This window comes from Triturus cristatus, chromosome 3_1 (genome assembly GCF_964204655.1).
Source record: "Triturus cristatus chromosome 3_1, aTriCri1.1, whole genome shotgun sequence".
NCBI classification, from domain to species: Eukaryota; Metazoa; Chordata; class Amphibia; order Caudata; family Salamandridae; genus Triturus; species Triturus cristatus.
This window is the reverse complement of record NC_140583.1, coordinates 45,683,805-45,699,714: the sequence shown is the minus strand read 5'-3', so window position 1 is coordinate 45,699,714 and position 15,910 is coordinate 45,683,805. Positions and strand designations below refer to the sequence as shown.

At 47.4% G+C, this 15,910-nt stretch overlaps 1 protein-coding gene across 2 annotated transcripts in view; it reads right to left on the bottom strand.

Moving 5' to 3' along the window:
* Positions 1 to 15,109, bottom strand: part of LOC146859665 (embryonic protein UVS.2-like) — a 41,686-nt gene extending 26,577 nt beyond the window's left edge. Inside the window, exons 1-3 of one of the 2 annotated variants that reach the window (XM_085643417.1) lie at positions 14,898 to 15,109; positions 10,021 to 10,045; positions 7,865 to 7,930 (exon numbers count right to left, since the gene is read on the bottom strand). In XM_085643417.1, coding sequence (XP_085499543.1) covers positions 7,865 to 7,930; positions 10,021 to 10,045; positions 14,898 to 14,966 — 160 coding nt within the window. In that variant the 5' untranslated portion in view covers positions 14,967 to 15,109. Of the gene's footprint in view, positions 1 to 5,163; positions 5,190 to 7,864; positions 7,931 to 10,020; positions 10,046 to 14,897 lie in introns of those variants that run through there. The other variant, XM_085643418.1, reaches the window with a different exon arrangement.
* Positions 15,110 to 15,910: the final 801 nt, after the last annotated feature.

Sequence of the window (15,910 nt, the reverse complement as noted above, 5' to 3'; positions counted from 1 at the left end):
ACGATGTCACCCACTCAAAGACTGAACTCAGAACAATAGTTTGTATAAAAAAATATTTCTTTAGTTGTATTTTATTTTTAGAACCAGGTAGAACTTGGTAGAGGTAAGTAAAAATTGTACTTTTCAAAACAGGTTGATAAGAATATGCAAACTGGATGAAATTGACTTTAATACCAGTTTGAAAAACAGTTAAAGGCAGTTGATATTTGTAATTATTTTGTGATTACTTTTTAGAGTACTTTTGAGATAACTTTTTTTGCAAAGTGTAGTATGCCTAGATATCACACTGGGACATTTCCTAGACAAAGGTAAGTAAAACACTTTTGGATTAAAAACAGTTGCTTGGGTTGCTAAGGTCAGGCCAAAGGGGGATCCAAGTTAGCATACAAGGTGCACCCACACAGGCACAGGGACGGCAGGTTGCTGAGTTTTTCTCGGGTTCCCTGTTGTTTTCAATTGAAGATCTCTGGTCGGAACAAAGACTGCAGGTTCAGGCAGGGAGGCTTCCTTGAGGCAATTCCCAATTGAAGAGGTAATTTGGGATGTAGGGAGATGTCTGGATGCCATTGGTTGGTCCACCCAAGGTCATGGGGTGTCGAGTGCGGGGGTGTCTTTAGGCATTGGGTTTCCTTACCACCTCTGGTCGCGGTTGGGGGGACCCTTGAGGTAGAGGCTGCAGGCGTCCTCGGGAGGCTTGAAGTAGGTCAGTGATCACCAGATACCAGGTCAGATTCGCTGGGGGGACCTCTGTGTGGTGTTGGGCTACTCGGGCCATGGGTGGCGGGTGCAGAGTGGTGCAGACTGGCTTATTTGGCCAGAGCCAGAGTCTGGTTCTAGAGCCAGTCCGGTGCTCACGGGAGACAGAGTCTTTGCAGGGAGGGTAGGTCCTCTGGAATCTGGGGGAGTTGCTGGCTGCTGGACATGCTGGGGTTCCGGTGGAGTAGGTGGAGGTTGGGACAGCCCGGTAGGGCTGGGGCTGAGGCAGTTGGTGTCCTCCTCCTCTTTCTTTAGCACGGCTCTTCAGTCCTTTTTATTCTTCTTCTTGCTTGTATGGAGAGGCAAGGTTCGAAGTCACACCTAAATATTAAATGTAGGGGGATTGCAGGTAGGTACAAGTCTGGACAAATGGGTCCCTTCCTTGGGGCGGGTACACCCCTTATTATGCCACCCTCCAGTGGGAGGGGGTATAAGCCTCTCTCTGGTTGGCTGGGTCCCCCCATCTTCAAGATGGCGGGGACTGAGAGTTGTGTTTCACCTTGCCTCCTTCACAGAGGGGTTGAGTTGGCAAAGGTGAGCACACCTCTCCTTCTATCTTGTTTTTCCCACCGATTGTCTCTCCCAAAGTGGGGGTTAGAACCGGTGGGGGCCAGTTCCTGAGAGCAGCAACAGGAAGGATTTGCTAACAAAGGGTGCAAACCTTTGAAGCTTCCCCATTGTGGACCCTGCCCATCCTGGGAGAGGTGGCTTGGCTCCTCTGCCCGGGATGCTTCTTTATTAGGAACCCTGAGAGCCGGAGGCTCTCGACCGAGGGTTCCAGAAACATGTCTGGGTGTGGCAGCTGGCAAGCAGCCAATCAGCCAGGACACTAAAGTTAGGTCGTTTTTCAGGGGGCATCTCTAAGATGCCCTCTGAGTGCATTTGGTATTAAATCCAACATTGGCATCAGTGTGGGTTTAATGGGCTGAGAATTTTGATACCTAACTTCGCAGTCTTCAATGAAGCCATCATGGATCTGTGGAGTTCTGGGTACCAAACTCCCGGCCCATGGTTTAAAATGGCATTACTTCACTTACAATATCTGTAAGGGAAGATGGTTTGTTTGTTTAGTAATTATTTTTGAAGGATTTGGTCAAGGTTTTTTTATGTTCATAAGAAGGGTTTTTATGTTTGGGAGAGTCAAGGAGCACTTTATCGATGACGAAATTATGAATATGTATTTTCTTACACAGAGGGTGATACAATAAGAGTGGTACCATAAAACATGTCTAACATTTCTATGTGGTTTGGATTTGACATAAGAGTTGTGAATATGTTGAGTGGACGATCATTGTTAAATACACGTCGCTGTGATGTTTGTTTTTACCTATGAAGCTACCCCTGATGAAGGGCTGTATTGTAGTCGAAAATGCCTTGGGTCATTTTAAACAAGGCTGCCTGGGACAGTGTAATCCTGCATGCTACAGAAAAAGCCCGGATAGGCATTTCCTCAGTATTAGAGAATTATCGGATGTACAAAGTCTTTATATGAAAAATGAAATAAGATGCAAAGAACTTGTGGAACAAATCATGGTTGAAAAAATGATGAAATTAATGGAATAATGAAGACAATTGGATTTTTCTACTTTCGTTGCTGTGCGACATGTGTCTGGAACGGAATGAACGCTCCATTTGTAATGGAACCATTTGAAACATGCTGCGGGGGCACTGCATGAGCAAGTCTGCACCAAAGTCTTCGTCCAAAGAGCACACATTGAAGCAACTGATTAGAGTTGACAAAGGAGGGCATTCTATCATTTTCATTAACACAGGGATGTGTGGCATGTTGACTTGCAGTTTTAGGTTTTCCCTTGGCACACAGACTGCACTGGCATGGGTCAGGAATCTCTGAGGGTGGCACAATATATGCTTCAGCCCTCAGAGACTTTCTCTGGCTACAAGGCCCTTACATAACGTGTATTTGTAAAACGCACATTCACCCCCAAAAGGGGCATCTTGGCGCTGAATAACAGATGTTCGTTGTTACCCAGCTCAATGGTTCTCATTTTATCAACCTCAGAAAAGATGAGAGGCTGAGTGGACCCTCCGGGATTTGTACCTGTGACCATGAGGGCAAACACAGGCCCCTGCAGTGGATGCTTTAGTCTACTAAGCCACCAGACCCAGTTGGTGCCCCTGGCACCTTTTACATAGGACATATATGTAGGCCAGAGGAGTGCCAATGTGGGAGAAAAAGTACAGTTTGGGGGAAAGAACACAGGCCCAGGGTACTTGATTAGCAAGAACCCAGGGCACACTTAGTCAAGAAGCATCAAACAAAAAAGTGAAGGGCAGCCATGCAAAAAGGGGCACTTTCCTACACAAGATACATATCTGTATGTTGTTACCAGATGTTTCTATGCTATAAACTTGAAATGTATTTGGGGAGGTCTCTATTTCCCAGAATGCATTTCTTTTTAAGAGTTTTATTCCATTCCTCTATTTGTTTTTAAATGGATGGTATCTGTTCCCTAATATACTACATTTGTAAAATATGAGCTAGTGATTCTGTATAGAGACCAGGTGTAAATGGCTGCTTCAATCTACACTACAGCTGCAGTGGCAGGCCAGAGGCGTGTTTAAAAGGCTACTTTATAGAGAGTATAAAAATATGGGTACCTTTTGGATATTCTCATCCGTACTTACTCAAAACCACACTTCACGTAAATTAAACATGCCAGTTAGGTGTAGGCTAATGTTACCATGTGTTAGGGAGAGAGTAGAAGCACTTTACCACCGGTCAGCAGGGAAAGAGTGCACAGAGTCCTAAAAGCCAACAAGAACGAGTTCACAAAAGGACGGCAGAGGAAGGCACAAATCTGGGGTGACCCTGCAGAAAGGGCCGCGTCCAACAGCTTGGTTGTCTTCGGTGATGATTGTGACGACACCTTGGCTCAGGATCACAGCTAACTATTGTGTAACAGAGTCCAGTACCCAGAGGCCCTGAGGCTTGCTTTTACCGTGGTTTGCTTTGGTGATCTTGAGGATGTCTGGCTTTAGTGTCACAGATGACTATCGCATAACAAAGTCTAGTGCCCAGAAGCCTGAAGTTTTCTCTTACTTTGGTTCTGTTTGGTGACGATGTTGTGTTTCGATTTAGATACCCGTATATAGGTTTCCCTGAATCATGTCCTTATTTAGGCATAGAATCCCAGTCCTTATTTAGGCATAGAATCCCAGTCCTTATTTAGGCATTATCCATGCTACCCAAATACAGGCATGGTCACCTACATCCGTTAATCCCACGTCACAACGAGTTCTTAGAAACCAGACCCTTAAGCCGAATGGGACTTTCCCTAGCTAGGATTGTTGATTTCTCCAAGAACTCATCTATTATGCATGAACTACTATTCCTTAGGGGTTCATCAATGACGTATTCCTCTGCCCGACTTTACGTCAATGCTGAAATTCCTAAGCACCTTCCAGGTATAAATATACCTTCCCTTACCATGGCAAACCACGGCACGACTCAGCACTACTTGACTGCACGGTTCGCCACCGCAAGTTCGGAGGAGACCATATCCCGGCCTGACGCACTGACCAGACGCTGTCATCCCTGCTCGCAGAGACTCCATCTTCCAGTGTTCTGACTCCCTTCGCGGGGTGTTAGAGTTTGAGACCCGGAAAGAGATTCCCACCTCTCTCATTCCAAGGTATGGAGCTGACTAGAACCTAGAGGGACTCGGCATACTAAACTTAGTATATACCATACTATAGTAAACAGCACCTACTTCTTACCTCGTACTACACTTAGGTTAGGTACACTGGGGTAGAAATATTTGGAGGCATCAGACGAGTATTCACATTTTAGCCAGTGTTATTTATGTATGTATATATGAATACATGTCATAGCTAAAAAGGCAATGCTATTGCAGTATTATTTCTTCTTACTGCTTACGCTGTGCGTATTATATCTTGCTTACTGTCTAACGATTGTAATAGCTCATATCTCTTACATGAGGAACAAGGCTGTTTAATAAACCCTTTTATTGAAACGCTTGTCTATCTATTTGTGTGTAACTCTGGAGAAACTAACCATGCACGATTGACTGAGTGAAACTGTAATCTATTGATTCCACGATTCTAAGACGCGTTCCGATTCTAAGGGAAACAAAGTTGTCATGTTTATGCTGTTGTCAGAAACTAATTCCTTCTGTTCAATCGAGAAGTTTCTAGTGACCTCTGAGTTAGCTGGCACACACAAGTAATTAAGTTTAATGTACTCGATAGGAGCATACTTAACCTTAGTCCTATGCAAAAACTATAGTGTATAATATTCCAATGCGCAGAGCCTATAAGGGAAATAGGAACTACACTACAACGATTTTGATAACGTCTGGGAACAGGGTCACTGCTGACTATAGTTTACGGAGAGTAGTAGCCAGAGGCCCTGAGGTTTTCTCTTACCTTGGTTCTCTTTGGTGATGATCTGGAAGACACCTGGCTTCAGACTCACAGCTGACTATCTTGTAACAGAGTGTAGCGCCCAGAGTCCCTGAGGTTTTCTGAAACATTGGTTCTCTTTGGTGATCTTGAGGATATCTGGGTTTAGTATCACAGTTGACTATCGCATAACATAGTCTAGTGCCCAGAAGCCTGAAGTTTTCTCTTACCTTGGTACTCTTTGGTGATGATCTGGAATACACCTTGGCTTCAGGCTCACAGCTGACTATCTTATAACAGAGTGTAGTGCCCAGAGGCGCTGAGGTTTTCTCTTACCGTGTTTCACTTTGGTGATGATCTGGAGGACAGCTGGCTTCAGGCTCACAGCTGACTATCTTATAACATAGTGTAGTGCCCAGAGGCCCTGAGGTTTTCTCTTACCTTGTTTCTCTTTGGTGATGATCTGGAAGTCACCTTGGCTCAGGCTCACAGCTGACTATCTTATAACAGAGTGTAGCGCCCAGAGGCCCTGAGGTTTTCTCTTACCATGGTTCTCTTAGGCGATGATCTCATAGACACCTGGGCTCAGGGTCACAACTGACTATCTTATAACACAGTGTAGTGCCCAGAGGCCCTGAGGTTTTCTCTTACCTTGTTTCTCTTTGGTGATGATCTGGAAGTCACCTGGCTTCAGGCTCACAGCTGACTATCTTATAACACAGTGTAGCGCCCAGAGGCCCTGAGGTTTTCTCTTACCTTGTTTCTCTTTGGTGATGATCTAGAAGACACCTTGGCTCAGGCTCACAGCTGACTATCTTAAAACAGAGTGTAGCGCCCGGAGGCCCTCAGGTTTTCTCTTACCTTGGTTCTCTTTGGTGATGATCTGGAATACACCTTGGCTCAGGGCCGCATCTGACTATCTTATAACACAGTGTAGTGCCCAGAGGCCCTGAGGTTTTCTCTTACCTTGTTTCTCTTTGGTGATGATCTGCAAGACACCTGGCTTCAGGCTCACAGCTGACTATCTTATAACACAGTGTAGTGCCCAGAGGCCCTGAGATTTTCTCTTACCTTGGTTCTCTTTGGTGATGATCCAGATGACAGCTGGGCTCAGGGCCGCATCTGACTATCTTATAACAGAGTGTAGCGCCCAGAGGCCCTGAGGTTTTCTCTTACCTTGGTTCTCTTTGGTGATGATCCAGATGACAGCTGGGCTCAGGGCCGCATCTGACTATCTTATAACAGAGTGTAGCACCCAGAGGCCCTAAGGTTTTGTCTTCCCTTGGTTCTCTTAGGTGATGATCTCGATGACAGCTGGGCTCAGGGCCGCATCTGACTATCTTATAACACAGTGTAGCGCCCAGAGGCCCTGAGGTTTTCTCTTCCCTTGGTTCTCTTAGGTGATGATCCTGATGACAGCTGGGCTCAGGGCCGCATCTGACTATCTTATAACAGAGTGTAGCACCCAGAGGCCCTAAGGTTTTGTCTTCCCTTGGTTCTCTTAGGTGATGATCTCGATGACAGCTGGGCTCAGGGCCGCATCTGACTATCTTATAACACAGTGTAGCGCCCAGAGGCCCTGAGGTTTTCTCTTCCCTTGGTTCTCTTAGGTGATGATCCTGATGACAGCTGGGCTCAGGGCCGCATCTGACTATCTTATAACAGAGTGTAGCACCCAGAGGCCCTAAGGTTTTGTCTTCCCTTGGTTCTCTTAGGTGATGATCTCGATGACAGCTGGGCTCAGGGCCGCATCTGACTATCTTATAACACAGTGTAGCGCCCAGAGGCCCTGAGGTTTTTTCTTACCTTGGTTCTCTTAGGTGATGATCTCGATGACAGCTGGGCTCAGAGTCACAACTGACTATTGTGTAACATAACATGTAATTGATAAGCACACATTCACCCAAGGATATCTTGCAGCTGAATAATAGATGTTTATTGGTACCCAACTCAATGGTACTCATTTTATCAACCTCAGAAGAAGGATGAAAGGCTGAGTGGACCCACCGGGATTTGAACCTGTGAATATGAGGTCGAACACAAGTCCCTACAGTGGACGCATTAGTCCACTAAGCCAACAGGCCAATATTAGGTTACGTTATGTTATGTTATGTTATGTTATGTTATGTTATGTTATGTTATGTTATGTTATGTTATGTTACGTTACGTTACGTTATGTTATGTTATGTCATGGTGTGGTGTGGTGTGGTATGGCATGGCATGTTTTATGATGATCTGGAAGACGTCAGGGCTCAGGGTCCCAGCTGACTATCTTGTAACAGAGTCCAGTACCCAGAGGCCCTGAGGTTTGCTTTCGCCTTGGTTCTTTTTCGTGATGATGTCGAAGATGTCTGGGCTCAGGTTCACCAGTGACTATTGTTTAACAGGGTATAGCGCCTTGAGGCCCTGAGGTTTCCTCTTACATTGGTTCCATTTAGATCTTAAAGACACCTGGAATCAGGGTCACAACTAAATATCATGGAACAAAGTGTAGCGCTCAGAAGCCCTGAGGTCATCTCTTACCGTGGTTCCTTTTGGTGAAGTCGAAGATGTCTGGATTCAGGGTCTCAGCTGACTACTGTTTGACAGAGTGCAGCGCCCAGAGGCCCTGAGGTTTGCTCTTATCTTGGTTCCATTTTGATCTCAAAGGTGCCTGGGATCATGGTCACAGTTGAATATTGTGTAACAAAGTGTAGCGCTCAGAAGCCCTGAGCTTTTCTCTTACCTTGGTTCTCTTTGGTGATGATCTCGAAGACGTCTGGTATCAGGGGCTCCTCTGAATGCCGGGTGTCTGAAAGAGAGGGCACATTCCAAGCGTCACATCAGCTGCTCGTGCACTGGAACAGGCGGATTCATAAAGCAATTATAGAAGATGAAATATTCACTGAGTCCAAATGTACCACTGTGTCTATACACCATGTGCCCAATTTACAAAGGTCCAAGTTTACGACTTTCAATATTCACACAGTTAAACTTAGATCAAATATTCAAGCTTACAACTTTCGGTATTCATAAAGGTAAGTCACGAGTAGTATCTTTAGGTCTGCACTCAGGGCGGAGTGTGTGTATTCGGGGTGCAATCTCGGCACTGGGGACCGAATTTCTTCCCTGAATGCGGAGACGTTACTCCACACCTGGACTGGAGTCTGTGCTCCCGGAGTGGAATCACCTGGACTGGAGTCTGTGCACCCGGAGTGGAGTCACTTGGACTGGAGTCTGTGCACCCCGAGTGGAGTCACCTGGACTGGAGTCTGCGCACCCGAGTGGAGTCACCTGGACTGGAGTCTCTGCACCAGGAGTGGAGTCACCTGGACTGGAGTCTGTGCACCCGGAGTGGAGTCACCTGGACTGGAGTCTGTGCACCCGGAGTGGAGTCACTTGGACTGGAGTCTGTGCTCCCGGAGTGGAATCATCTGGACTGGAGTCTGCGCACCCGAGTGGAGTCACCTGGACTGGAGTCTGTGCACCAGGAGTGGAGTCACCTGGACTGGAGTCTGCGCACCCGGAGTGGAGTCACCTGGACTGGAGTCTGTGTACCCCGAGTGGAGTCACCTGGACTGGAGTCTGTGCACCCGGAGTGGAGTCACCTGGACTGGAGTCTGTGCACCCAGAGTGGAGTCACCTGGACTGGAGTCTGTGCACCCGGAGTGGAGTCACCTGGACTGGAGTCTGTGCATCCCGAGTGGAGTCACCTGGACTGGAGTCTGTGCACCCCGAGTTGAGTCACCTGGACTGGAGTCTGTGCACCCCGAGTGGAGTCACCTGGACTGGAGTCTGCGCACCCGGAGTGGAGTCACCTGGACTGGGGTCTGTACACCCGGAGTGGAGTCACCTGGACTGAAGTCTGTGCACCCCGAGTGGAGTCACCTAGACTGGAGTCTGCGCACCTGGAGTGGAGTCACCTGGTCTGGAGTCAGCGCACCCGGAGTGGAGTCACTTGCACTGGAGTCTGTGCACCCGGAGTGGAGTCACCTGGACTGGAGTCTGCGCACCCGGAGTGGAGTCACCTGGACTGGAGTCTGTGCACCCGGAGTGGCGTCACCTGGACTGGAGTCTGGGCGCCCCGAGTGGAGTCACCTGGACTGGAGTCTGTGCACCCGGAGTGGAGTCACCTGGACTGGAGTCTGGGCGCCCCGAGTGGAGTCACCTGAACTGGAGTCTGCGCACTCGGAGTGGAATCTCCGCACTCGGGCTGGAGATGCTGCCACGGTGCAAAGGTTCAGCCCGAGTGCGAAACTCTGCACCGAGTGCGCATGTAAAGATACTACTCGTAACTTCCCTTTGTCAATATCGAGTAGTAAACTTAGATTTTTGGTCTAACTTTATTTACCTTTGTAAATCGGCCCCAAATGTGTATTTCAAAGATGTTCATGCACCCGGTGTGGGAGGGGGTGGAATGCGCAGAGCCCTGCAGGTGCTGGCACATGTGCAGGCCCATCTTCCTATGGGTCGGGTGCTCTTAAAATGCGTGACTTTGTAAATCCTTTCCCAAACACCCGTTCCAAATACACACTGGGGCCGTCAATAAACCGCTCCTTTTCTGGGAACCAGTCAATGGTGCTTTGGGTTTTGCTTCTCTGTGGGCTTTTCTCTAGTTCTCACTTCCTGATGTTGACAACTTCCTTTTGCGCCTGCAGACAGTGGTGTGAATGCTCCTCCTTTCATCCTCACCCCTAAGCTGTGACTGATAGCAGCATTCTGGTCATGCACAGGACGCACATCATTCGGGTTGACCCATCTTACTCTCTCTCCCTTTGTAAATGCACAAAATCTAATTAAGAAGGATTCAGTACATAGTACACAATGCAGCCGCCGCCCTCCCAAGAGTATAGCGCTTCGTTACGTACAGGAGCTATGCTCAAGTTCAAAGACTGTACTTACGATTTTTCTCCAATTCATAGAAAATCTGCAAAAGAGAAAAATGAGATTTCAATCACCCAGTGTAAGTATGAGGATTTTAGAACTTTAGGGAACCCTAAAGCCGTGTTTTAAAAGATTACATAAAATATAGGTTGGGCTGTATGTCACAGCATCGAAACAACACATCTCCACCTGCAGTGTGGGCTGCAGGACATCCCCTTGCACAGTGTCATCAAGGTAAGAGTATCTTGGGGAGGGGAGATTTACTGTTCCGATGCCCCCTTGACTTCCCTTGTTGATACTGTGCAGCTCATATCTTGCACTCAGTATTGCGGATCGATATTCAAGCGCCCATACTGTGGTACAACACTGTGGCTCCTGGCCTGGTTTGGCCCCTTGTTTCACACACTCAGGGTTGCACAGGTGTCAAGGGTGAAGTCTGTGGTTCATGCACCTATTTGGATACTGACAACTGCTGAAGGAACGTTTCGGGGAAAGTGTCACAAGAACAAATGGCCTTCAGCAGCACAGATGGCTCCGAAGATGTACAGAGTTCACTATAATGTAACAGAAGAGTCTATGGAGCGGTCCTTGAGGTACCTCAAGTAGAACCATCTGATGCCCGCACTAATCCTGATGTGGGTGCAGACTCCTCGTGTTCAAATCGGAACTCCAACGGGTGTGTTCGTTCCACACCCATGCGTTTTTGGCAACATTTGTTTCCCGGTAAAAAAGGAATCCTGCGGGCGCACCCCTCAAAATACATGGTTGAGTTTCCAGACATATTTACGCCTGTGTGATTTAGGCCTCACCCCCCATTCCGAGACCCCAAATGCAGAAAACTGAGCACATTGTCCAATAGCCATACATCATGTAAACACCACAATAAACCCTCCCACACAGGACCGGTGCTTACAATGAGCTCAGTTTGATGCAGGAATTACATGGTCCAATCAGAGACGCGAACATCTCGGTGGGATGCAGGCCCAGGATGAGGACCTTGGCCCTGGAAAGTGTCCTGGGAGGTTCACTACAAACACCCCTGCCAAAGTCCTACTCCTTATAGGATTTGTAAACTAAGCCCCGGTGGAAATCATACTTTCAAAGCCACTTTAAATTTGATGGACACTTATCACCTGTCCAGGTGAGCTGACCTCTATCGCAGCTCGATCCTTATGGTGCCTCACAAATGCTCATAGAAGACCCTCCTGCGACTGTCATGTGCCTCTAAGATTTACTCTCGGTGTCTAGACACTCTGCTCAGGGGCGTAGTTTACAACGGTGCTGCGGCATGAGGGCCCACAGGTGAGAGAGTCCTACTTTACTCCTACTCTGGGGGTCTATTATGCCTGAATTGTACTACGGACCATGTGCACAGGAGGGGGCATTTCTCTTGGTTTCATTGGGGCTGTGGCACTCTGTAGTGCCTGTCTCATGACCTCTAAGCGCTGTAAAAACTGTGCTGTAAAACCTGTACCCTAAAACGTTGGTGGTGGTTGCCTGTCATCCCAGCTGTAAGTTTACAAGAAGCTCCTTCAGCTGTGCCAGGAGGTGCGTCCGCCATGTCGGCTCCACTGGTGCAGGAGATGTGAAGGGCTCACATATGTAATACTGTCACTGATGTACTCTCCTGTACAGGTGCGCTCTCTCTGAAACACACCTGACACGCATTACATGTACACAGGGCTCTGTAATACTGTCACTGATGTACTCTCCTGTACAGGTGCGCTCTCCATGAAACACACCTGAGATGCATTACATGTACACAGGGCTCTGTAATACTGTCACTGATGTACTCTCCTGTACAGGTGCGCTCTCTATGAAACACACCTGAGACGCATTACATGTACATAGATCTGTGTACTACTGTCACTCATATACTATCCTGTACAGGTGCGCACTTTGTGAAGCACACCTGAGAGGCGTTACATTCACACAGGGCTGTGTCATACTGTCACTGACATAGTCATCTGCACAGGTGCAGTTATAGTGAAGCATACCTGAGAGGCACTACATGGATATATGGCTATGAGATACTGTCACAGACATACTCTATTGTACAGGTGGGCACCTGTGAAGCACACCTGAGAGGCATTACATGTACACAGGGTTGTGTGATACTGTCACTGATGTACCCTCCTGTTCAAGTGTACTCTCTCTGTAACGCACCTGAGACACATTACATGTACACAGGGCTATGCAATACTGTCACTGATGTACCCTCCTGTACAGGTGTACTCTGTATGAAACACTCCTGAGACGCATACATGTACACAGGGCGGTGTGATACTGTCACTGATGTACCCTCCTGTTCAAGTGTACTCTCTCTGTAACGCACCTGAGACACATTACATGTACACAGGGCTATGCAATACTGTCACTGATGTATCCTCCTGTTCAGGTGCGCTCTCTCTGAAACACACCTGAGACACATTACATTTACACATGGATGTTTAATACTGTCACTGATGTACCCTTCTGTTCAGTTGTACTCTTTACGAAACACACCTTAGACACATCACATGTGCACAGGGCTATGCACTACTGTCACTGATGTCCCCTCCTGTTCAGGTGTACTCTGTGAAACACACTAGAGACACATCACATGTGCACACGGCTATGTAATACTGTCACTGTACAGGTGAACATACATTAAAGCGCACCTGAGAGGCATTACATGTACACAGGGCTGTGTAACACTGTCACTGACATACTCTCCTGTACTGGTGTGCTCCTGTGTAGCACACCTGAGAGGCATTACATGTACAGAGGTCTGTGAAATACTGTCACTCATATATTCTCCTGTACAGGTGCGCTCATGTGAAGCACACCTGAGAGGCATTCAAAGCACACAGGACTGTGCAATACTGTCACCAATATACTCTCCTGTACAGGTGCGCTCATGTGAAGCACACCTGAGAGGCATTCAATGCACACAGGACTGTGTAATACTGTCACCGATATACTCTCCTGTACAGGTGTGCTCTCTGTGAAGCACACCTGAGAGGCTTTCAATGCACACAGGACTGTGTAATACTGTTACTGATATACTCTGCTGTACAGTTGCACTTACATAGCAGCACAACTGAGAGGCATTACATGTCGAGAGGGCTGTAAGATACTGTCACTCATATACTTTCCTGTACATGTGCACTCTCTGTGAAACACACATGAAAAGCATTACATAAACACAGGGTTATTTAATACTGCCACTGACATACTCTCCTGTACAGGGGCAGTTGCAGTGAAACACACATGAGAGGCACTACATGGATACAGGGCTATGGGATACTGTCATTGACATTCTCTCCTTCACAGGTATGCGCTCTGTGCAGCACACCTGTGAGTCTACACCTACACAGAACCGTTTATAACACTGTTACTGCGGCTCTCACCTGCACAGGTGCACTTACAGTGATGCATACCTGTGAGTCTACACCTACACGGAACCGTTTATAACACTGTTACTGCGGCTCTCACCTGCACAGGTGCACTTACAGTGATGCATACCTGTGAGTCTACACCTACACAGAACCATATATATCACTGTTTTTGCGGCTCTCACCTGCACAGGTGTACTTACAGTGATGTACACCTGAGAGTCTACACCTACACAGAACCCTTTATAACACTGTTACTGCGGCTCTCACCTGCACAGGTGCACTTACAGCGATGCACACCTGTGAGTCTACACCTACACAGAACCCTTTATACACTGTTACTGCGGCTCTCACCTGCACAGGTGTACTTACAGTGATGCACACCTGAGCGTCTACAACTGCACAGAACCATATATAGCACTGTTACTGCGGCTCTCACCTGCACAGGTGCACTTACAGCGATGCACACCTGTGAGTATACACCTACACAGAACCCTTTATACACTGTTACTGCGGCTCTCACCTGCACAGGTGTACTTAGAGTGATGCACACCTGTGAGTCTACACCTACACAGAACCCTTTATACACTGTTACTGCGGCTCTCACCTGCACAGGTGCACTTACAGTGATGCACACCTGTGAGTCTACACCTACACAGAACCCTTTATACACTGTTACTGTAGCTCTCACCTGCACAGGTGCACTTACAGTGATGCACACCTGTGAGTCTACACCTACACAGAACCCTTTATACACTGTTACTGCGGCTCTCACCTGCACAGGTGTACTTACAGCGATGCACACCTGAGAGTCAACACCTACACAGAACCATATATAACACTGTTATTGCAGCTCTCACCTGCACAAGTGTACTTACAGTGATGCATACCTGAGAGTCAACACCTGCACAGAAACATATATAACACTGTTACATCAGCACTTACACAGAACCATATATAACACTGTTAGTTCGACTCCCACCTGCACCTGCACGCAGCTCTATATAATATAGAGCATACCATTGTAAAAGGCAGTCTCACTTATACTGGAGTACTTACAGCGATGCACACCTAAGAAGTCTACAACTGCATAGAAAGATATATATCACACTGTCACTGCAGCTGTCCCCTGCACAGGTGCGCTTACAGAGATGCACAGCTGAGAGTCTACACCTGCACAGAACCATATATATCACTGTTTTTGCAGCTCTCACCTGCACCGGTGTACCTACAGTGATGTACACCTGAGAGTCTACACCTACACAGAACCATATATAACACTGTTATTGCGGCTCTCAACTACACAGGTGTACTTACATCGATGCACACCTGACAAGTCTACAACTGCACAGAACCATATATAACACTGTTACTACGGCTCTCACCTGCACAGGTGTACTTACAGTGATGCACACCTGAGAGTCTACACCTGCACAGAACCATATATAACACTGTTACAGCAGCTCTCACCTGTACCTGCACTCAGCTCTATATACATTGTTTAAAAAGGGTTCTCACCTGCACAGGTAAGCTCCAGCAGGTGCTCACCAGGCACACTGCGACCAGAGTCCATCCTCTGCTGTCCATCCTTGGGTTCTGGAGCAGTGCTCAGGTTACCAGAGGTCAATGTTTCTTCCTTCTAGGAAATGCTTTGTCGACCCCAGACCAGTCCTTTCTATACCAACAAGAGGCTGAGCATCCGCCAATCAGCTCTCAGTCCCAAGGATGACACCTCTTTCTGCACAGGTCACACGGTGTGTCTGTCCTGGAGAGGGTGCCCTGGGATCGCTTCTGAGGTGCCAAACCCAAGATAATAAGCAGCTTTTAAGTGTGGTAAATTTGGTTTGTGACAGATCCTGCACTGTGATATATATTTGCTTGAAATCTTTCACACTGTTTTCTTTCCTGTAAGAGGGTGAATCTGTGATTGGACACAGGCGCACCTTCAAGGGGTTTGGCTCCTCAAACAACAACAAAAGTCCTCGAGGCACCGAAAGACTCGAATTGGAGAAGGTCACAGGAGACACAAACAGTGCATCTGATGAGCTGGACTTGCGTCTGAGGGGTAGATTTAATTTTTCAAGCAAAGTTAAATAGCTTTGTAGATGGATCAGAGTTAAATAGTTGTAGAAGGAAGGCAGGGTGAGAGGATGAAAGGAAGAGCTGGTGGACGAAAGGCAGAGTAGGAGGATGAAAGGAAGGAAGGAAGAGTAAAGGAACGAAAGGCAGAGTTGGTGGACAAAAGGCAGAGTTTTGGTATGAAAGGCAGAGTAGTAGGATGAAAGGCAAAGTGGGAGGATGAAAGGAAGGGGGAAGAATGAAAGCAAGGATAGGAGGATGAAAAGATGCGAGGGAGGATGCGTGCATGAAAAACAGAGGAGGCTGAACGAAAGGAAGGGCGGAGCGAGGGAAAGACTTGTGGAAGGCCGCTTGGACGTAAAAACTGTAAAAGGCCGCTATGAGTCGAATGAGGGGTAAAAGAGTAAAATGATGGAAGGAAGAGTGTAAGGATAGCAGCACCAGGGACACTA